We start from the raw sequence: 23,411 nt of genomic DNA on the forward strand, positions 1-23,411 counted from the left end.
CAGGACTGTGGGGTTTTACCATGGATTGTGATTTGTTGTGATTTTTGTCCTAAAAACAAGGAAATCCCCTCTGAGCTTTTTGTGATCTGATAAAAGGTCTCACAGTTCAGCATGTGTGGTGCTTTCCAAAAAACAGGCATTACTTGCCACAGACTTTTAGCAGCATTGCAATTAGTGTCATCAGATTTGCCGGTATTTGATCAGAAACCAAATCATTGGACAATTTTAAATGTGTAACTGATGATGGTGCATTCCAGCTAAAATACATGGGGGAAGTTAAGCCAGCTATTTTACTGTAATTCCACATTACATTCTTATGCATCACCAAAATTAATTTTAGACCCTAAACCATCATGCCATATAAACGGAAGACAGACTGGCCTTCAACTCCTCTTGTGGATTTGGACAAAGAGGAACAACATCACCATCTGGTACACTGCTGCCACTGCCAGGGACAAGGGCAGGCTGCAGCCTATCATTCGCTCTGCAGAGAAGGTGATTGGCTGCAATCTTCCTTCTCTTCAGGACCTGCACGCCTCCAGGACTCTGAGGCGAGCAGGAAAGATTGCAGCTGACCCCTCCCACCCCGGACACAAACTGTTTCAGACTCTCCCCTCTGGCAGGAGACTGCGGTCCATCAGGACCCAAAAACAAAAGGCCACAAAAACAGTTTCTTCCCATCTGCAGCTAGACTCATCAGCAAGACACGGGACCCTCACTGACACTCATTTTTCTCTATTCTTTTAATTATTCTTATATAACTTGCATTGTCTATTCCATATTTATATATTTCTACATTTATTTATGTCATCTGTATGTTTGTCTACGTGTAGCACCTCATCACCAAAACAAATCCCTTGTATGTGTAAAACAGTACTTGGCAATAAAGCTCCTTCTGATTCTGAATAGGAAGTCCTTAGCCCTCATCAGGAGCAAGTTGAGCCAGTTGGTTGAGGTCAAACATGTAGTCTGCAATTTCCATCAGCCACGTCATGGCAGGAGTCCATGACTATGATTGCCTTCACTGACACAGTGACCATCTCCAAAGACCAAAATGGTGTTAGAGAGATGTTCAGACAAGACTGTGTTACATTCTCTAAACTAAACATTTAACTCTGCAGCTCCTTGATCCAATCCATTAAAAAGTTGTTCAGAAAGTTCCATCAGCATTGGACCAGTTAACATTAGAGCCACTATCATGGCTAAAACTGTATAAATTAGCATCAACACTAACTTTGTTTTCTTGTCCAGGTGGATCCAGAGCTGCAGAACAGATGATGAAGAGGGACCAGGTGAAAGCTTCTGTGGAGAGATCTGTGGAGAATGGGGTGAGAGACGTTTTGTCTGAGAAACGTATGAGAAGATAGATAGCAGTCTCTGTAATACAATAAAGAAAGAAGTCCAGAACATGGTTAGCCTAGCTTAGCAGAAAGACTGGAAGCAGGGGGAAATCAACTAAATCAAAACCTTAAAGTTGTTCTGATTTACATGTTGTATGTTGAACAGGTGTGGAAATAGAAAAGGACACATGGTGGATTTAGCATCAGTTAGCCTTGGAGTTATTGTTGGATGAATTGGTGACTAGTAAGGTAAAATTTTCACTGCACTTTTCACTAGTAAAACAAGGGAAACAACTTTACAAACAGCCAACTAGAGCCTCTGTTACCTGTGCTGTAATTTGAATGTAGAGAAAGTTGAGTATTGCAGCTTTAAATCCTGCGGTGGTGTGAAGGCTGCACTGTGTGTATCTCTTAAAGGTTGTTCACGTCCACTTGAAGGTGAACTCTGACTGTGTGTGTTGCAGGTCTCAGCTGCTCGTCTGGACGTGACGCTGAGCGACCTGCAGGATCTGGCAGCCCGACAGCAGCAGCAGATCAATGCCCAGCAGCAGCTGTTGGCCTCCAAGGTACAACACGCCCAAGGAGTTCAAGGAGTTCAAGGAGTCCTGATTTGTGCGTCTAAACAATTACAGACAAGTTTGAAAAATTCTCACGCATGTGCTTTAGGAAGTTACAACATGTGGCTATACTATTAGCATGACATTAGCTCTAAACTGTTGGATGACACAAGTTTGTTAAAATGGCAGGGACGGGATAATTTGAGCCAAAATACATGGGGTAAGTTGAGGCAGCTGTTTGACTGTAATTCTACATTGCATTCTTACGCATCACCAAAATGATGTGACGTTATGAATTTTAGACCAGAAACCATCATGTCATGCTTCTATAAATGGAAGACAGACAGGGCTTCAACTCCTCTAGTGGATTTGGACAGCTCGGTGGGAGTGGTATAGAATAGGAAGTCCATATGTCAACAGGATGACTTTTCAGTGATCCACCAATATGAAATAACTTGGGAGCTGCAACGTTTCACTATCGAAGTTTAATGAAATGTTGTGAACTGGCATTTGAGTTTGTGAGACACAATTACACTGACGTCTACAAACACCCATGTGGCTCAACTTACTCCTTAGAGGGCCCACTTTCTCATGGACAGTCATATTTTGAAAACTGTTTATTTTAGATCCAAAGTGATTATTCCCAGGGACGCATCACATCCTGTACATATTTTAGTTAGAGACATTACTTTCATGTCCTCACTTTAAATACGGCTCAAGTAAAAACTGGCTAAACGCACCCCGGTCTACAAATTCACAAAACCCATCAAATTCAGCCACTACAGATTTTCTGAAAACAATCTATCTATATTTCTACTAGCAAACCAGTATTACATTATGGCTCCTACTGTTTGTTTTTAACCTGCCAAAATGATCTGTGGGGCCCTTACAGACCCCCCTGTTCTCTCTGTTACCTGTGGACTAGCAGAGTCTGAAACTCCCTCCCTCCACTTCTTTCTACTGGTGTTCAATCTCACCCCAGACGTTAGTGCCTTGCCCTGCAGGCTGCAGCTCGCTCTGAGCTGACACAGATGTACGAATCGACTGACTGAGTGTTTTCCGGGTGACTGGATGTTGCAGGAGCAACAGCTGCGATACCTGAAGCTACAGGATCAGCGGCAGCAGCAGCAGGAGGTGTCTGAGCAGGAGCGACTGCAGCAGCTCAGAGAGAACGCGCACAACCAGGAGGCCAAACTGCGTCGGGTCCGGGCCCTCAGGGGCCAGGTGGAGCAGAAACGCCTCAGCAACAGCAAACTAGGTCAGTGTGACGGAGGTCTGGGTGGCTGGATGTGTTGGTGGAATTTTTTCTGTTAAAAGCTTGGTTTTATTGGTTTAAAGTGTGGCTGCAGCATCGACAGCATCCTGATGTAGCCTGAAGTTCGGGTTTTCTCCATTCACTTCAATGCACTTTTCTTAGAGCAGCATCTTGTGGCTTTTAGGGGAACGGCATCCTGAGACACACTAGGCCATTTTTAGTAAGACTTGAGTCTGTTTTTCAGGAGCAGCGGTGATGATTTCTGCCCTAGAAACATTCACCATTTTTATTAACAAGGCGCTCCACACCGGAGTCACAGTTTGAGTCATTTGTGTGTGTTTGCACGGTGCGTCTCGCTCCTCATTACAGTTCACTGGATTGATGTGATTGAAATGTGATTTGTGTGACCGTTTTGCGAGGAAAATGTTCTGCCTCTGAAAAGCAGCAGTAAACACAGTGCAAAGGAGATTTAACTCTGCCAGAAGGGGAATGTAAGGAAAGAAGACTGTCATTATTCTAGAGAAGTCCCAACGACATCAGAGTTATGGTGCGTTCAATTTATCTCGGAAGTCGGAGGTCAGAGCTGGGAATGACGTCACCTGATCTGAGTTGGTGGCGTTCCTTTGGAACAACAGATTTAAGTCAAACCAATATTGATGCCTCTGGCCACTGATAGCAAAACCAGCTCATAACAAGGCATCATGTCGTATTTTACACATACAAACATCGTAGCATCATGTCTACAGACATAAGATGGACTGAACTGTGTTTAATGAAACACAAATAAGACAGATGGGCAATGAACAGTAAGTTACTACAGTTTTCACTGATGTGATTCCAGGAGCAGCCTTCTTGGATTTTGAGGTCGGGTTTGGTGAGGTTCTCCTGACTTTCCGAGTCAGAAATCCAACTTATAGGGGCATCTCTGGGGACTCGTCTCTAAGAAAAATATCTATTGAATCATTTGTAGCCATCGTTGGTTTCCCTTCAGTATAAAAGGTGAACGTCAGCTCACCTGTGTACCTGAGACATTGCTGCTGTTAGCGTTAGCTGGATCTGGGGCGTCATTGTAGCTGGGAGAGTGCGACACGTTGAACACGATGCGTTCCTTCAGATTCACGCCGTGTTGGACTGGAAACAGGACTGGAAACGGAAGGAATCTCTTCTTCATGCTTTGACGTAACAAATGAGGTGACGTTAGGTCGGCGTAGCAGCTCCTGGCAGATAAGAGACACTTTGATGGACTGTAAAATGCTCACTGCAGTTCAGCCAGGAGCTGAGATATGTAGGAAGTTGGGAACCGAGAAGCAGAATCCAAACGCACGGGTCTTGGACAGTCCAGTCCAAGTCCAACTTGGAAACGGTTCTCGATACCAAGTCCGATGAGCTGCTGCCTTTGTAAATCAGGCACTGGATCCACTCCATTGTTGCCTGCATATTCAGTGAAAAGAAAAATGGTTTCAATGAATCTTGTTGGTTTTGCTTTTCAGAACAAAACAAAAGCAGAATTAATTTTACAACCCGCAAACTGAATGGTGTAAAATCAGGAGGAAGCCAAAGAAAACAAATGAGTTTTACAAGCTAATAAAAGATGTGTACTCTGGCTTTGACTTCGGTCAGCTGTGATCATTGGCTCACACAACTTCACTGAACTTCACCTCACGGGATTTCTGGGTAATGAATTTTGGGTTACCACTTGCAGTTTGTAATTAAACTGGGTCATCGCAGCAGCTAACTGTGTAAAATCAGTGTACATCTGCCCAGTCAGCAGAAATCATTCCACAGCCATGTGTGCCGACAGACCAGCATGGACCAAATCAGATTAAACAGATCTGACCCGGACTCAGGGTCATCATTATGGAAATTAAGGATCTGCTTTCTATGTGAAATGTAAGTGTGATTATTTCATCTGCTGAGCTGCATGTGTGTTCAGGGACTTTGTCTTTTACCACGTAGCTTCAGATATACTTTTGTTTTCTTATATTTTATAATAATAAACTTTATTTATACAGCATTTTTCAAAACAAAGTTACAACGTTGAACCAGGAACAAAAACATTTCAGGTCTGCAATGACATAAGATCAGACAAACACTCTAATACATGAATAAAATGGAAATAAAATACCCTAAAGTAATTTTTTTTAAAAATGAAAAGCAACAGAAAGGACAAGCTTATTTTTGAAGCCCAGGTATTGGCACTCGTATTGATCGTGTTGCGTCTGTGTGTCAGTGGAGGAGATTGAGCAGATGACCGGCCTGTTCCAGCAGAAGCAGAGGGAGCTGCTGGTCGCTGTGTCGAGGGTGGAGGAGCTGAGCGACCAGCTGGAGGCGCTGAGGAGCAGCAGGCTGGAGCCTCCTCCTCCTCCTCATCACCACAACTCCTCCTCTTCCTCCTCCTCCACAGCAGAGCTGGAGCGCCTCTACAAAGAGCTGCAGGTGAGATCTCCGTAGAGTATCTGCATTAGCAAATTGTCACCATGAAACTCTCCTGGTTCAAGCATCAAAACAAACAACACACGGACCTGAAAAATAAGAGCATTAGGGCTGCAACTGAAGATGATATAATTTATTTTCATGATTAATTGATTAATCTGTGGTCTTCAAACTGTCCAAATCCCAAAATATATTCCATCTACAATAGTCAGTCAGCATAACGTCACATTTTAGAAGCTGGAAACTGCAAATTACGTTTGTTCAGGGTTTTTTTGGATAAATAATAATTGCATATTAAAATAGTTGCTAAATTATTTTCTAGAGATTGACTAATCAATAAAATAACTAATTGTTGGAGCTCTATTTGGTGAACTTGACCAACCAGTAGCATACCGTCTTGAAGGTCCTGACCGTAGATGGTATCTTGTCAGGGTTTGTGTGTGGTGAAGCAGGTTGTAGGACCCAAACGCAGGACACAGAGCGGAGCAGGTATAGTTCAATGATTTAATAAACAAAGGGCGAGCACACTTACAAGAGCGGCTGAGTTCAGGAAATTCAAAATTACACAATCCAACACAAACAGGGTAATCCAACAGAAAAATCCAGAAACAGGTCAAAATCCAAAATCCAAACGACTGATGGGGGACAAGCAAAATGAGACTGAGCAGACGAGCAAAATGCACACTGTAGCACAAGGTAACGCAAGGTAATGACCGGACAAAGACTAAACAGAAACACCAGGTATACACACACACACACACACACAAGGACTAACGAGCAGGACGTGAGCAACATAGGTGACAGAGATCAAGGTTAATGAGGCACAGGCAGGCAGAGAGAGAGAGCAGGGGAAAACAGAAAACACTTCACAGGCAGACATGGGCAAAATTAATAAACAACAAAGAGAGAAACACACACATATTACAAAGTACCAGAACCTAAACGAGAACACAGAACTAGAACACAGAGTACAGAGCAGACTAAACCAAAATAATGTAAACAAGAACTAGGAGTGAATACTAAGAACTAAGGTACAGGACTAAGAACTAAGATGCGAGACAAGAAAGATACTAAGTAAGATGTGGATGAATAATAATAAAGGCTAAACAGAGACTAGAGCTGAATGAACAAAATCAGATTACTGAAACTGGCAGAGAACATAAATAGACAAGCAGGCAGAACTCAAGCATGAAGGTACGGAACTAATACATGAGACAGGAACAGAACTGAAATCAGGAAAATACCAAACCACCACTAAACACCAGCTGACAGATAATAACCCCACAACCAGACACACAGACCAACCAGCACAAGCACACAGAGTAACTGGACACAAGAAATAACTGAAACTCAAAACACAGACAAACTATATAACAGATACTGGATACTAGACAGTACAGAACCCAAAACTCAACATACTATAAGACAGATACTAAACAGACTATAAATAACATGACTGACTGAAGACAACCAACAGACCAAAACAGAACAGACACGCCCACAGTGTGACATATCAGTCCTGAACGTTAAACTGAGCCTGTGTACTTTTGATAAAGTTACAAAGTAACGCATTACTGTAATCAGATTACTTTTGTCTGTAACGCAGTAATGTAATGCATTACTGTAACTTCAGTAATCACATTACAGTTACTAATAACATCATGTTACTTCCGAACTGGTTCTTAGACTATCTGCATAACGGGAGGAGAAAAATATATAAAACGTTCCTTTTCGTGCGTGTTTGCATAACACTTTTCCAACCTCACTTTTGACTTTAGTGCCAGTTCATGAGGCTGCAGAAATTGCAGAGCTGCTAAAGATTTTGATGGGCGGAGGTATTAGCCTACTTAACCCTCTAGCGCGCCTGTGGCGAGGCTCTTTAGCCTGGGCAGTGCTGTGCTGACTCCGAGGAGGAACAGGTTGTCTGACAAACGATTTGAGAGACTCCTGCCCAGCGTGTGAACTACTGCATCTGGGGGGTTTCCACAGCGTCACACAACTTTCTAAATTCTTCCCTCTCACTGTTTTCCTTTGAAGTCTCAGCATCATCTGATATTTTGATGAGGGCCAGTGTTTTTATTGATATTATTTTCAACAAATTAATATTTGCACTAGATGGTTGGAAGGACAACCTATTTTAAGTTATGTTGTATAGTAATGAAATTCAATATTTAAAAAATAAATTTTCCAATGAAATTAAATTAATCAATTGAAGTTCTAAGTATTATAGTACTGCACTCTAGCCTTGTTCTTCTCTTGACAAAGGTTGGTTGATGTTCGCAGCTTTGTAGTATTAAAGAGCATAAAAGAGAGATCCTGTGTATGTCCGCATTATAATAAGAATTTGTGTTGATTTGTGCATATATGAGGTGTAACTTTATTGTTATTGTGCATCACAGGTGATGTTAAGCAGTAATCCAAAAGTAATTTAACTAGTAGTGTAACTAGTTACTTTCAGCAGTGAGTAATCTAGTAAAGTAAGGCATTACTTTAAAAAAAGTAACTAGTAATGTGTAATCCATTACCTTTTTTGAGTAACTACCCCAACACTGACCGTGACACAGAGATGCTCACAAGTCTTTCAGCTAGGGTCCAAGTCTCAAGTCTTTGAGCTAGTGTCCAAATCTCAAGTCTCTGAGCTAGTGTCCAAGTCAAGTCAGAGCACAACCATGTAACGTGCAATGCAACTAATGACAGTGTCAGGGTTTTCAGGCAGAGAGGACCCAAACGCAGATATGAGTTTAGATATTTTATTCAAAGGAGGATGAGGGAAATCCGTGAGCGGGGAAGTGTCCAGGCTGCGGGCTGGACCGAGAGCTTACTGGCAGGTTGTCTGCTGAGGCGGTGGAGGTCTTCTGGGACAGAGAGAAACACAGGTTAGACTGGAGCAGACAATAATCACCATGCAAACTGATTCTAAGATTGGCTGGGGCCCCTCCCCCGACGGCGCCACCTGGCGGCTCACCAGGCTTCCCTGGGTACCTCCGATGGAACTCCCTCAACAGACCAGGGTCCAGAATCCGGCGTCGAGGGACCCAGCACCTCTCCTCCGGTCCGTACCCCTCCCAGTCCACAAGGTACTGGAAGCCCCGGCCCCCGGCCTGACGGTACCATGACGTCCCTTTCCTGAGAGGGAAACAGAGGAGGTTGAATACCATATAAGCACTGAAAGGGGGACAGACCTGTGGCCGAGGTGGGCAGGGTGTTGTGGGCATATTCGACCCAGTGGAGTTGGGAGGCCCAGGAGGAGGGATTGGAGGAGACCAGGCAGCGAAGGGTCTTTTCCAACTCCTGGTTGGCACGCTCGGCTTGACCGTTGGACTGAGGATGGAAACCGGAAGTTAGGCTCACCGTGGCACCGATGGCGAGGCACAAGGACTTCCAAAGAGCTGAGGTGAACTGATGGCCACGATCAGAGACAATGTCACAGGGCAAACCATGGACACAGAAAATCTCTTTTGCCAGGACCTCGGCAGTAGCTTTAGCAGAGGGAAGGTTAGGTAGGGGCAGAAAATGAGCAAATTTAGTAAATCGATCAACCACGGTGAGAATGACAGTGTTACCATCAGAAGGAGGTAGGCCAGTGACGAAATCTAGAGCAATGTGAGACCAGGGGCGTCGAGGAACTGGGAGGGGGAGGAGCAGTCTGGTGCTGGGTTGGTTCAACCCCTTATTCTGGGTGCAGATGGAACTCGCAGAAACAAACGATTTTGTGTCTGCCTCCATAGTGGGCCACCAGAAATGCCTGTGGAGAAAGAAAGGGTGCGAGAAACTCCGGGATGGCAGGTTAGTTTGGAGGAATGCGCCCATGTTAAAACTGCTGATCTGACAGAAGGTGGAACAAATAAGGTGCGGGGTGGAGTATTACCAGGACCAGGGTCATTACGGAGAGCCTCTCTCACCTTGTTTTCGATGTCCCAAGTGATTGCTCCGATGATGCAGGAGTCGGGCAGGATGTGTGTCTGGAACTGGGGTCACATTTACCTCCTCGTTGAAGGCTCTGGATAGGGCGTCGGGTTTAATGTTTTGAGAGCCGGGTCTGTAAGTCAGAGAGAAGTTAAATCCAGGAGAAGGGTCTGTTGGGAGAAGTGAGAGAGGTAAGAGGAGCAGCCACACGACTGTAGTTCCGGGTAAACCTCCGGTAAAAGTTAGCAAACCCAAGGAACCTCTGGAGTTGTTTTCTGGTTGTAGGGCTGGGCCACTCTTGCACCGCTTTTACCTTGGACGAGTCCATCATGACCCACCCCTTGGAGACAATGTAGCCCAGGAAGGTGACCGTGGAAACGTGAAACTCACACTTCTCCGGCTTGGCGAACAGACGGTTCTCCAGTAACCTCTGCAGGACCTGGCGGACAAGCTGGACATGTTCAGTGTCGTCCTTGGAAAAAATCAAGATGTCATTGAGGTACACAAAAACAAAGTGCCCCAGCATATCCCTTAAAACGTCATTAATTGTTATTATTGTATAATTGTCATTATTGTCTCTTGGGTATTATTGTCTTTACACTTGTTAAAGCACTTTGTAACTTGTTTTTGAAAAGTGCTCTACAAATAAAGATTATTATTATTATTATTATAATAATGAGGCACTGAAACACAGCTGGGGCGTTAGACCGAAGGGCATAACTAAGTATTCGAAATGGCCCAAGGAGGTGTTAAACGCCGTTTTCCATTCGTCCCCCTGACGAATCCTGACCAGGTAGTAGGCGTTACAAAGGTCGTCACGACATACGTGTGGAGATTCAACGATCTGGCGAGGACTGGATGTCTGGGCCTCCTATTTAGGCGGTGGCTGATGGCGGGAAACAGAGCAGGTGTGCTGATTGCGGATGGGTTTCAGGTGAGTGCAGAGCCCGCAGCAGGCACGCCCCCAGCTCCCAGAACAGGCTCACAGCTGGGGCCTCGTGACAGACAGCTTATTAACTACTGTAAGTCATCTCAAACCAGTGTAACGTTAACTAAATTAAACTGTAACGTTACATGATCAACAATAAACCTGTAACCTGTTTTTCGCTTACAGAGCACAACCATGTAGCCTAATGTACAATGCTACTGTAAGTCAACACACCCCCCAGACTCTCAAACCCAGTGTAACATTATATCGACGTAAATGATTACCTTAATCAACCACCACAAGTTTGGCAAGTAAACAAGTGCTCATTCATCTTTTTATAACGAACACACACATCGAGTCCGAGTCAAGTCTGAAGTTTTGAGGACTCAAGTTGAGTCTGAAGTCACTGTGTGTGTGACTTAAGTCGGACTCGAGTCCCAGTCTTAAACTCAAGTCCCCATGTCTGCCGTGAAATCAGCTACACAGCAATATCTATCAGAGTTTGCTAACATTAGCTAACATTAGCCTCCGTAAGCTACGGCTAAAACAGTCTTTATAGCAACAGCTCACAGTCTTTAGAGCCATTACAAACACCAAATTGAGGTGAAAAACATGATTTCATGAAGCACGATTAATTACCCAGAAGACTTTGTGTATTTGGGAACACTGAACATTTAAAAGAAACTTCGCTATCAGACTGAACAGTGGTAAAAATCCCTTCATGGGCACGAGGCTATACCAACGTCACCTGTGGAGTGCAAATTTCAGAAAAAGCCAATCAATTAGGTCTTTCATCAGGCTAACTAGCTTCTTAAACCACAACAAGCTAGTGTGGGTAGTTTTAGTCATCAGGAAGGCTAGGCTAACTGGCTAACATAGACTTTACAATATCACCGTCCTCATGTCTTACATATTCTCACCTGTTCTTCATCTTTGACCTCCTAGCTGAGGAACAAGCTGAACCAGGATCAGAGCGGCAGGCTGCAGCAGCAGAGAGACAGCCTGAACAAGAGGAACCTAGAGGTGGCGGCGATGGACCGACGGCTGGCCGAGCTTCGGCAGCGGCTCTGGAAGAAGAAGGCGGCCCTGCAGCAGAAGGAGAACCTGCCAGTGAGTGCACAAAATCAAAAGAATAAATCAGAAACATGTTTAGTTCTAAAGGGAGTTTGACCCTTTATACTGGAGCAACTTGTAATGAGCAGAAAATCAGAAAAAGCCTTATTTACTGAATTACCTCCAAGTAACCTCTAGAAACTAGCATCTACCTGCAGACATTAAACTTAACATTCACCATTCCCTCCAGGTGGCTTCAGACAGCATGGCCCCTCACCATGGCGTGGGCTCCAGAGTGGCGGCAGTGGGGCCGTACATCCAGTCATCTTCCACAACATGCTCTCAAGGGCCTCAGGTGCCGGCCCGCCAGGATGTTCTGGTGAAGCCGGCGTACCCGGATGGCACTGCCACCCTGCCCATGCCCGACTCGTCCCTGAAGCCACCTCCCAGACCGGCCAAACCAGCCTCAGGTGCTCAATGCAAAGCTACAATTGAAAGAAAAAGAACAATATTTTTAAGTTTTAACTTATTTAATCTCAAACATAATGTCTTTGACGCTCCGTCCATTTCTCTGCTCTTTATAGGTTTCACCAAAATAACCAAACTCTCTGACTGGAGCAGCTCATTTTCTGAATCCAGTAGAGGTAACGGCCACGCCTCTACCCTGCCTCGCATGTCCGGCCTCAGCTGCCACAACTCAGGTCAGTCATTTCTATAGAGTCCAGAACATATGAAGTTGTTTTTAGGTACCAGTAAGAAGGATATAACATTTCTTTGCCTTTTTATTATTATATTTTGTCACGGTTGAATTATCAATCTCATAAGTGTCTCTGTTGATGCATTCAAAGACACTCCTGATTTGGCTGCTTGAAAGGAATGCATTCACAAGCGATTTTTATTAAAAGATCAAACCCAGAAGAAAAGGAATAAAGCAATGTTCGTTCTTCAAGATTAAAAGAAATGCCACAGAGGAGAAGACGTTTGTGTTATGATGATGATGATTGCCCCTCTTGTAGGTGGTAAGACCCTCACGGACCAGAAGAGCCTCTCTGGGTCTGACATCCCACCCACTGTACCCTCACGGACCAATCACATCACTGACAACCTGCTCAGGGACAATCAGGTATCAAAGACTCCCACGCCCATTCCTTACTAAACAACAACAAACATCAAGTTCATTAAACCTTTAGTGAGGTGAAATCTAAAGAATTATCAGTATTGTGGATGTGTTGAAATATAGTGAACCAACAGCTCCAATGACCTGAATGATGGAAAAGTTCTGAAGGACATTCAAAAGAGTCTGTGGCTCGCTTGACACCTCTGAAATGTGGGATTGGATTCCCCTGAATGAATTTCCTCTGCCTGGAGATGATGGGGAAATGAAAATAAGCATCCAGAGGTTGATGTGGACCAATCAACTGGACGCCCACACTCCAACACATGCTTTATTGTGAGCATGTGAAACAGTCTCTTCATAATTACTTTGTTGAAGAGGAAAGATATTTGCTTGTGTGGGGATCAAACACACAAATCTGAGGTTAAGCGTCCCACACTCTACAGACCCGCTATCTAATGGGTTAAAAAAATTGTCCCGAAGCCAAACGTACTTGCCAACCCCTGGTCTAGACCATACTCTTTTTAATATTATTAACAAAGACCGAACAATTCCCACCATGAGCAACCACTTTTCCACAGTGGCAAGGGAAACCTCCATTAACCGGCAGAAACCTCAAACAGAACCAGGCTGTGCTGTGTTGAGTGTGCATGTCAGGCAGCTAGTCAAGTATAATCAGACTTTAAAAGCAGCTCTGGTGCAAGGTGATGTGCAATTTATCAAAATGGTATTTAGCTGTTGAATTCTCATCTTTGTTTCTACCTAAGCCTATATAGCATTTCAGTTCATAATTAAAAAAACAAACAAATTCTGTATGTAGCAGTAGGCCGTGGTATCTACATTACAATATTACATTTAGCTGATTTATAGAAGTTATTTTATTCATTTCCACTGAGTATAATGGTCTTTATTTCTGTGTACTCTGTGTTTCACCTTTAGGTCTCAGGTAAAGGTCAGTCCAAGATGGCGGCGCCACCTCCAGTTCCCAGTAAGCCCAAACCGATCTCCACTGGCCCACCAACTTTCTCCAAGCCCCTCTACAGCACTGGGACCTTTCCTGGCAAGGTGCGGCCAGTCGGGGGCCACCTCAGGGCTCTGGGAGTCCTCTCCAGCCACAGCCACACCCTCCCTCTGCCCAACAAGCAGGAGAGTCCGCCAGCCGCCGCCGTACGACCATACACCCCCGACCTCTCAGAGCCCCCGCCCCCTGTGCTGCAGAAGCCTCAGACTCTGGCGGCTTCGTCCATCTACTCCATGTACACCCAGCATGCCACGCCGGGGAAGGGCTACCAGCCGAGCGGGCAGGGAACGCTGCCTCGCAGCCAGCCCAGAGGTGATGCACTAATACGGTTGATACTTACAGCAATGACATCACTGTTGGTTATTATTAACATGTGGCACCACTTTGGTTCAGTACACCCTGTGTTAAATAATTTATTTATTATTTCATTATAAATACATTTAGTATTTAGAATCTGGTCTGAGGCAAAAATCAAGAAATATAATAATGTGAAGTGATTTCATATAAGATTAACAAAAGAGAAAATCGGGAGAAGCTGGAAGCAGAGTATATTTGACCCAAACGATTATTGACTAATCGATAAATTTAGTAATCGATTCAACTTTAAAACAGATGTTGGTGTTGCTGTCTCCACCCCCTCACAGTGTATGGCAAACCAGTTCTCCCAGCTAGCGGGGGGCAGCAGTCTATCGGCTCAGATGGCCCAATCATGAATTCTGGGTCTTGCGTGGTGGGCGGGAGTGAGGTTGACAGCGGTTGCCTGGGTAACGGCGAAGGTTTCGGAGCAGAGACGGCGGAACGAGCCACCCCGCGACCACTCAGCCCCACCAAGCTCCTCCCCTTCCTGTCCAACCCCCACAGGAACCCCAGTGACGCCGACCTGGAGGCCCTGCGCCGCCGGCTGCACCACGCTCCCCGGCCCCTGAAGAAACGCAACTCCATCACGGAGCCGGAAGGCCCTGCTGGACCAAACATCCAGAAGCTGCTGTATCAGAAAACCACTCTGGCTGCGATGGAGACCATCCCCATGGAGACAGGTGGTCCTCGTGGCGTTCACGAGGACAGGATGGGCGGTGCAGATGTAGCGTCCAGAGTCGAGGACAACACCAGAGCGGGCTTCAACCAGCCGCTCGCTGAGAGCCCAGAGGACAGCCTGACTCCGCCCCCTCTGCCCCCACGCTCACCCATCGCAGACCCCGCCTCCTGTCGCTTACTGCCCCCCCCTCTGGAGGACAAAGAGGAGGAAGAGGAGGAGGAAGAGGTGCGTCCGTCCGCCTCGTCCCTCCAGGACTACTTTGCAGACGAGTTCCCGCCCTACCCGCCCCCACCTTACCCTACCTGTGGTGACGGGGAGCAAGGAGATGATGCCCCCAACCTGCAGCCGCCAGAGGTCACAGGACAGGTCACAGCGCCCCCGGTGAGGGTCAACAGTTTACAACAACATTTAGATTCTGATTACAGCTTTGCTTATTAAAGGCTCACTTCTTATTTCCTCTGTCTCCTTCTCTTCGGCCTCTCAGGGTAAGAGGTCGATCCTTCGTAAAGCTGGCTTGGAGCGGATTGACCGGAGCGTGCGGGTCAAGTTTAACCCTCTGGCTCTGCTGCTGGACTCGTCACTGGAGGGCGAGTACGACCTCGTCCAGAGGGTCATCTATGATGTGAGTCTGGTCTTACTCTGTAGATCCACTAGAGAGAGAGAGAGTCGCCTAGTTTGATACAACTCAGAGACAAATGTACTCACATTTTCACAAACGCAGAAGAACAAGTGATCTCTACAAAGTGCTACTGTAAAATGTTCCTTACATCTTAGATTTGATAAGTTATATAAAAAGTGCTACAGCTCTTGAACGACAGATAAAAAAAGTGGATAGAATGTGAGAGGTATGAAGGGTTTTGGTCGGTGCATTTATTCTGTATTTAAATGTGCTGTTAATGTTGTCACTGTTTTTCAGGTACTTCTTTCATAATGTGAAATTTCAAATCTGCTATTATGTCAATTTAGATTTTCAGTGTTAGCCTTGTAAGTGAGATTAATGTGTGTACAGTATATGGAAAGTTTTGAGCTCAACATTTTTCATCCTAAAAGCCCTAAAATGCTTGAAATCAACAGATTGACTCCAGATTACATGAAAAATACATGATCGCATGTGAATTCTGCAGGTGGACGACCCCAGCATGCCGAACGATGAGGGCATCACGGCGCTGCACAACGCCGTCTGCGCCGGCCACACTGAGATCGTAAAGTTTCTAGTTCAGTTCGGTGTCAACGCCAACGCTGCTGACAGCGATGGCTGGTGAGTTTGAACCAGAATATCATCACGCAACAGGCCCGCTGACCCACCCATCTTTATTTAAAGGTTTTGTTATTTTTGTAAGACTTACTGGCTGTGACCATATTCATCCATCTTTCTGTCGCTGATTTTCATGGATATAGCTAGGTAGGTAGCAATGTAGGAAGATGGCGTCCCCATTTTTTAATCCCTCCCACAAAACTCTCGATTGGCTTGATTGTTTCTCCCCCCGAGAAAACAGGTTTCAGTTAGCACAACAACGGACCTATTTCAATCATTGAGCAAAGCTGAGATGTGGAAGGCGAAACAGACATCTGGGATCAGGCTAATCAGTCTGGACCATTCTTTCAAATCTTTCTTCCTCCCTCTCTCTTCGTCTCCAGGACTCCCCTCCACTGTGCTGCCTCCTGTAACAACGTTCAGGTCTGTAAGTTCCTGGTGGAGTCGGGAGCGGCGGTGTTCGCCACCACATACAGCGATATGCAGACAGCTGCCGACAAATGTGAGGAGATGGAGGAAGGCTACGCCCAGTGCTCCCAGTTCCTCTACGGTGAGACAAAAACATAATGTGTCGCACTGTAGATTTCCTTAGCATTGGTCATGTAGCATGTTAACATCAAACCTCACTCTAGAAAAGGTGATCCCTGATGGGGTTTTGAGGATTCCAGAGGTTACATGATCTCTGGAGGTCATTGAAAGAGTTCAGGAAGAGCAAGAGTAGGCCTAGTTTGTCGCAATTATTATATTATATAATTATGCATTATGAAATTATGTGACACCTATAGTTACCTGATAGTAACAGCAATGCAGTTTAATATTACAGGTGACAGAAGTCTGGGGCAGCTAAACAAACTATTATCAGGGAGTAATTGATATTTTCCCATAATTATGTGAGCAGTCATGATCTGACTTTATGCTGCACAAGACATACGTCTTCAAACCACAAAAGTGAAAGGAGTTGGTTAACGTTACCCGGCTGACAAGGTAAAGGTGTGCGGCCTGTCGCCTGTCTTCACCTAACAGCTGATGCATTACTCGCTGCAATATTTCAAAGTGGTCCGCTGTCAATGTCAAATGTTGAAAAAGACAAATTTTCATGAACGAGAGCAGTCACTGCTAATCTCACAGACAAACACACTGCATTTCCTGTGACTACTCCGTAATATCATTTAATTTGTGTTTCACCATTTAAATGCTTTTAATGTGAAGCTGCAGCAGCAGGAAATGTTCAGATTGCATTAGCAATAACTTAATACAGCATTTTTTCTGTGAGTTTTGCCACAGATGCACAGTTCATAATACTGCAAATATATAAATATTGCAATACTTTGAAAACTTTGGTGGTCTGGATGTGGCCCATGGGCCACCAGTGGATGATCACTGCCCACAGGCCACAAAATCCTGTTACTTTTCTAAAGTATGGCTCAGATTTCATCACTGCTTGATTACAGTATTAGCAGCTTTCCAATTTTTAATGATTTTGTTGGTTGCTAGCAGGTCCCTGCCCACTACCAGTCCGATCCGCATCCGATATGATACACATAAATTTCAAAGAACCAGTCTCTCATATACCAAGAATGTATATTTCTGTAAACAAACCGGAAACACTACTTGGCATGGGCTCGTCCGGGATTTGAAGCCAGACTTCTCGCACCCTAAACTAGAATCATACCCCTAGACCAATGTGCCACAAGAATCTGTCTGCGTTGTGAATAACACTCAGATTTCATCACTGTTTAATAATAATAGGAATAGCTTTGAATATAGTGGTCCTTTCTTATCACTTTGCGGGAACCATGTTAGCAGTCGCTTCCAGACTTTCTGTTAAGCTCTTATTGGTAGCAGTAACAGTGTTACCAACCACAAAATGTTTTTGGCAAGGGCTCATCCAGGATTTGAATACGGGACCTCTCACACCCAAAGCTAGACTCATACACCTAGACCAGCAAGCCACAAAATTTATCTTGTGTTTCGAAGAGAGAGATTCAATTTTATTAACTTTTGCGTTATAGTTGTAAAAGCTTTGCATAAAAAAACGCAAAAGGAAGTGCTCCTTTTTCCATCACTTTGCTAGAAACATGCTAGATTTTTCCCCCTGCTTCCAGTCTCTGTGCTAAGCTAAATAGCTCCCAGACATATCCGATACATTCAATACAAATGTTCAGAGAAACGTATGAAGACTTTAAAAAATAGGATGTTTTTATATAAATTAAATTACTTAACAGTTTATAGAAGTCCACCTAGTAGAACTACATCAGTTAGGCTAATTGGCAACTTTTTTGGTATTAGTCATTCTTCACAAACATGAAGATTTGCTGCTTTTACTTGGTTATTTTAATGTATTTTCTAGGGCTGTCCCCGACTAAGGATTTACATAGTCGAATCAGAATTGTGAAGTCATGCCTATAGTCGACCGATAGTGGAATCATGTGTGTGTTTCTGTGCGCGGCAATTGCAAGCGGGGGGGTGTGTTACACACGGTAGCTCCGCTTGAGAAGCTGCAGAGCTACAGTCTCTTTTCATTCAACTTACACTGTAAATTTCCAGCTAAACTGAGGCTTTTTGAAGACCCTTTTTTCATTCTCTCTCTCTCGCCTGTCATTCACCGGTCTTGTGCAGACTTTTACGTGCATTACTGCTGCCGACAACTGCATGCGCGTCGCAGTTCCCCGCGGGTCTATTTCAAGTAGCTGGCTATTTAAAAACGATAAAATATTCTTTATGTGGTTCATCAATGGTGATAACTTATCCAAAAGTCCCGCACTGTGTGGACAACTCGGCACAACACCAGGGAAGCTGGGGCTCCGTCTCTTCAGCAAGCGTTCCTCCACTGCCACTGCACACATACACGCTACGCTTACACATGCCCACTGACGACCCAGGGTTAGGGTTACAATTTTGGATTTATTCACACACTTCAAAAACATTTATTGAAAGTTTTATTCTTTTTACGCATTAAGCATTGAAATGTATATTGTAATAGGCTGTATATTAACTTATTGGGAGAAAACTGGTAGTTCTATGTAAAATCAGATGTTGAGCACCCCCATATCGCCTAAATGGCATGATCCTTTTTTTCACTGCGATGCTTCGACTGTGAGATTGACAGTCGAATCAGCCTCAGCCCATCCAAGTATCGAATCTTCGACTATTGGGGGTCAGCCCTAGTATTTTCCATCATTTTGAGGTTCACACTAACAAAACAAGCATTGTGAAGGTTTCACTTAAGCCACTGCGTAACTGTGACATTTCTCACTATTTTCATAATGTATTACGATTAAAATAGAAAATAATCAGCTGATTAATACTTATTAAAAATAATGTGTAATTGAAGTTTGATACAAAATAGTAGTACCTCAACCAACTACATTAATGCATGAGGAAAAATAATCTAATAATATAATAGATAATAGTCATATTGGACATTTTTCTTTCTGCTTTGAGTAGGCTACTTTTATTTTTAATAGCCTACTTCTACATTTTCCTGCTTATAGCCCACTTACATACTTTTACTTAATTTTTTCAATGCAGTACTTGCAGAGTATTGTTTCAGTGAGGTATTAGTAATTTTCTGAACAGACCTAAGTTACTTTGTTCACCACTGGCTAAAAAAGCCAAAGCTTCTGGTTGCAAAGAGGTTGGAGAGTTTTTGACTGCATCAATTATGTACTACCCAACATCAGCCGCTCTCACTACCTTTGATCACAGGCAAGCGATTTCCTCCAGGAATCATAAAATCAAAATACTAAAAAAAAAAAACAACCTGCAGTTACCGCATTCATCGGGTCTTGTGCGTCCAATTTTCACTCCGTGTGTGCACACGCATCCATGTTGCCTAGTAACGAACGTGCTTTCAGCGGAATCACGGAATTTACCCGGAAAGAACACATTTTAATTTCTGATTAGCTTAACGGCTCTGGCATTCATTACAGAGAAAGCTATGAACTTGGCAGAAAAATTACTGTCCATTAATTGAATATAGCGGAACAACTTTGAGGGCGTTATCTCTTAACTTACTTCTCAGTGTGAGAAATACAAGGTGTGGCGTGTGAGCTGCGTAAACAAACCACAACCCCTTCTTGGTACGGACTTGCCTGGGATTTGAACCTGGAACCTCTCATACCCGAAGCGAGAATCATAGCCCTAGACCAACGAGCCATAAAGTCTCACGTCTGTTCTGAAGCAAGACTCAGACTGTTTGATTACAGTAGGAACAGCTTTCCAAATATACAGTTTTAAAGGGTTCTTCCTCTCCGTTTGGGTTCTGACAGGTGTTCAGGAGAAGATGGGCGTGATGAACCGTGGCGTGGTTTACGCCCTGTGGGACTATGAGCCTCAGAGCGACGACGAGCTCGGCTTCAGCGAGGGCGACTGCATGACGGTGCTGAGACGGGAGGACGAGGTGGAGACAGAGTGGTGGTGGGCAAGATGTGGTGACCGTGAGGGCTACATCCCCCGCAACCTGCTGGGGGTGAGCTGACTATGCCAAGTTTATCTTCTCACAGAGCCGCTGACCAACTAGGGCTCCATATTTGTTGAATTGTATGTATGATAAAGGTTACACTACCAATTAAAATTAATTTAATATGACGTGCAACAGTTGAACCCTTTCTCCAGTATACCCTGTAGTCATTACCAAATTACAGTTTTTTCTAGGAACTTCACGTTACTGATTACAACTGTTCCGTTGTAGGAAATGATTTAAAAAACAGTGGGACCCTAAAATAAAGTGTTTGAATAGCTGCAACAGACCTCATGTATACAGATTGAGGGAAGATACAGTATGACGTCCGGCTCTGTTCTTTGAGCTTCACAGGGAATTGATCCGTCGACCTTGCCGGCGTCAATCTTCTCTTTCTTCCAGTAAATCGCAATGTTTTTTAATCGCGTTTAAAAGCGGCTGTGAGAATCCTGTTACTCAACAATCTTATGTAAGAAGTGTCAGTACTTCAGTGGTATCTTAATGAGAAACTCTTCTGTTTTATTTCCCAGCTGTATCTGAGGATCAAGCCACGGCAGAGAAGCCTGGCTTAACCGACGGCTTACAAATCCTTCAAAAGACCGTAGAGTTCTTAGGAGGAGGAGGAGGAGCAGATGAATAAACCTCTGGACTCGTGCTGCACGGACACAAAATATCAGAGGCTGAAAAAAAAAGAGACAGATGTTTTCTGAACTGCCTGTGGACTTGATTGGTTTTTCAACCTCAGCACAAAGAATGTCACAATGAACTGCTGGAGAGACGGTAAAATGAACAGATTCTCACTTTACCAAAATGTATCAGCAGATATTTGACTTTTGCAGATGATTTTTGTTCCTTTGAGAGCCTCAAAAACAAAATGTGACAATTATTTGGGGTCCTTTTTAATATTCTTTTTTAAGATTTTATTTTATTTTACTGAACAGGGACATTTGATGTAAAGGCAAGAAATTTGGGGAGAGAAAGAGAGTAGACATGCATCCCAAAGGTTGGAATCAAACTGGGGACAATGTGTTCTAACTACGAGCCCACTATCTTTTTGTTTTGTCATTTTTAAAGTATTTAAAAGTACAATCCCATGATTTATTACAGCTACCAAAAAATTTAGAAAATAATGCAATTACAACAAAACACAAATCTAGAAGGTTTTATACCAAATTTGGAGTGTATCTTAAAGTAATTTTTTTGTGTACTTGGCAAAGCCACCAAAAATATTATTTGTGTGTAGAAGATAGTAACTAATGTGAACAAGATAATAAGTTGGCAAATTAGATAATAACATGTGTGAACATGATTGTAATTTATGGCACCACGTTGGTGAAATATCTTTTTGTTTCTCTGCGGGCTCCAGATTAAGGTTTACCTGGAGTTTTTTTTTTTTTTAAATAAATTTCAGCTTGTTTTTGTTGTGCACGTTTGCAGACAGGCTCGGCCATTTGTTAATATCAGTTTGATACTTATGCTATTAATGTTCTTATGTTACCCAAACTCCTACAGGATTAGCACTTGTTTTGAGAGAGTTGTTGAAATTTTTTGTTATAAAATTTTATTTACAAAATTTATGGTGTGCTACAGCAGACAGTCTGTCATTTTTTTAAAAGGTTAAAAAGTAAATTCAGAAACCAATTTTATGTGTTTTCATTAAATTCCTCAGATCAGCAGGTTATTGTCTGGTAAACAGTTTAATTCTGAATCCCATATTGGACTGCCCTGTGCTGAAACCCCAAGTCCATTACAAAAACCCTAAAATGTGGAAACTCTTTCCTATTGGAGGTTAAATTTATAAGATAATTACATTTTCTAAAATAAAAGCCTGATCAGCTGAAATTCCAAAACTTATTCAAGGTGTATTTTTTAATTTTTAATGGAGGTAGATAGGCTAGCAGTTTCCACCTGCTACCAGTCTTTGTGCTAAGCTAGGCTAAATACGGCTTGTTCGGGATTCCAGTGGGATGGGAGTCAATTTCACTAATCCTCTCGGGACAGAAAGATAAGAGTACTTTTACTTTTAATACTTTAAGAAAATTTTCATGATTATACTTACTGAGTTTTACTTAGGTAATATTTCCAAAGCAGCACATTTGGTATTAGTACTTTAACTTAAGTTGGACGAAGTATTCAGACCCTTTGTCTGAATACTTCGTCCACCACTGGTTTTACCCCCACAAAATACAGGTAAATACTAGTATTTTAAATTCATTTAAAGTTAGCCTATTATTATGATTGACTTGATTACATTTTTTAATCAATTCACACCAATTATAAATATACTGAACAAAATTTTGTTTTTGGCGCCATTCATCATGAGCTGAACTCAAAGACTTTCTCTATGTACACAAAAGGCCTATTTCTCTCAAATATTGTTCACAAATCTGTCAAATCTGTGTTAGTGAGCACTTCTCCTTTGCAGAGATAATCAAGCATATCAAGATGCTGATCCGACAGCATGGGTATTGCACAGGTGTGACTTAGGCTGGCCACAATAAAAGGCCAATCGAAAATGTGCAGTTTCACTGTACTGGGGGGGGTCTGGGGTAGTCCAGAAACAAGTCAGTATCTGGTGTGACCACTATTTGCCTCACGCAGTGCAACACATCTCCTTCGCATAGAGTTGATCAGATTGTTGATTGTGGCCTATGGAATGTTGGTCCACTCCTCTTCAATGGCTGTGTGAAGTTGCAGTCAGGTCGATACCCTGATGAGGACGACGAGCATGCAGATGAGCTTCCCTGAGAATTCTTTGGTTATTATAAACCGATTGTTGCAGCAACCGTCCGGGTGGCTGGTCTCAGACGATCTTGGAGGTAAAGACGCTGGATGTGGAGGTCATGGGCTGGTGTGGTTACACATGGTCTGTGGTTGTGAGGCCGGTTGGATGTACTGCCAAATTCTCTGAAACGCCTTTGGAGACAGCTTATGGTAGAGAAATGAACATTCAATTCACAGGCAACAGCTCTGGTGGACATTCCTGCAGTCAGTATGCCAACTGCACGCTCCCTCAAAACTTGTGACATCTGTGGCATTGTGCTGTGTGAT

General features: G+C 43.6%; 1 protein-coding gene across 1 annotated transcript in view; it reads left to right on the plus strand.

The window, feature by feature from the left end:
* LOC123969086 (apoptosis-stimulating of p53 protein 2-like) overlaps positions 1–21,935 on the plus strand; it is a 36,817-nt gene extending 14,882 nt beyond the window's left edge. The window contains exons 4-18 of the mRNA XM_046046186.1: positions 1,252–1,328; positions 1,805–1,906; positions 2,978–3,155; positions 5,383–5,588; positions 11,365–11,529; positions 11,723–11,942; positions 12,057–12,173; positions 12,489–12,595; positions 13,526–13,919; positions 14,252–15,024; positions 15,128–15,265; positions 15,768–15,901; positions 16,282–16,448; positions 20,170–20,369; positions 20,891–21,935. Of these exons, the coding sequence (XP_045902142.1) occupies positions 1,252–1,328; positions 1,805–1,906; positions 2,978–3,155; positions 5,383–5,588; positions 11,365–11,529; positions 11,723–11,942; positions 12,057–12,173; positions 12,489–12,595; positions 13,526–13,919; positions 14,252–15,024; positions 15,128–15,265; positions 15,768–15,901; positions 16,282–16,448; positions 20,170–20,369; positions 20,891–20,932 (3,020 nt within the window). The 3' untranslated portion in view covers positions 20,933–21,935. The remainder of the gene's footprint in view (positions 1–1,251; positions 1,329–1,804; positions 1,907–2,977; positions 3,156–5,382; positions 5,589–11,364; positions 11,530–11,722; positions 11,943–12,056; positions 12,174–12,488; positions 12,596–13,525; positions 13,920–14,251; positions 15,025–15,127; positions 15,266–15,767; positions 15,902–16,281; positions 16,449–20,169; positions 20,370–20,890) is intronic.
* Positions 21,936–23,411: the final 1,476 nt, after the last annotated feature.

This window comes from Micropterus dolomieu, linkage group LG01 (genome assembly GCF_021292245.1).
Source record: "Micropterus dolomieu isolate WLL.071019.BEF.003 ecotype Adirondacks linkage group LG01, ASM2129224v1, whole genome shotgun sequence".
NCBI classification, from domain to species: Eukaryota; Metazoa; Chordata; class Actinopteri; order Centrarchiformes; family Centrarchidae; genus Micropterus; species Micropterus dolomieu.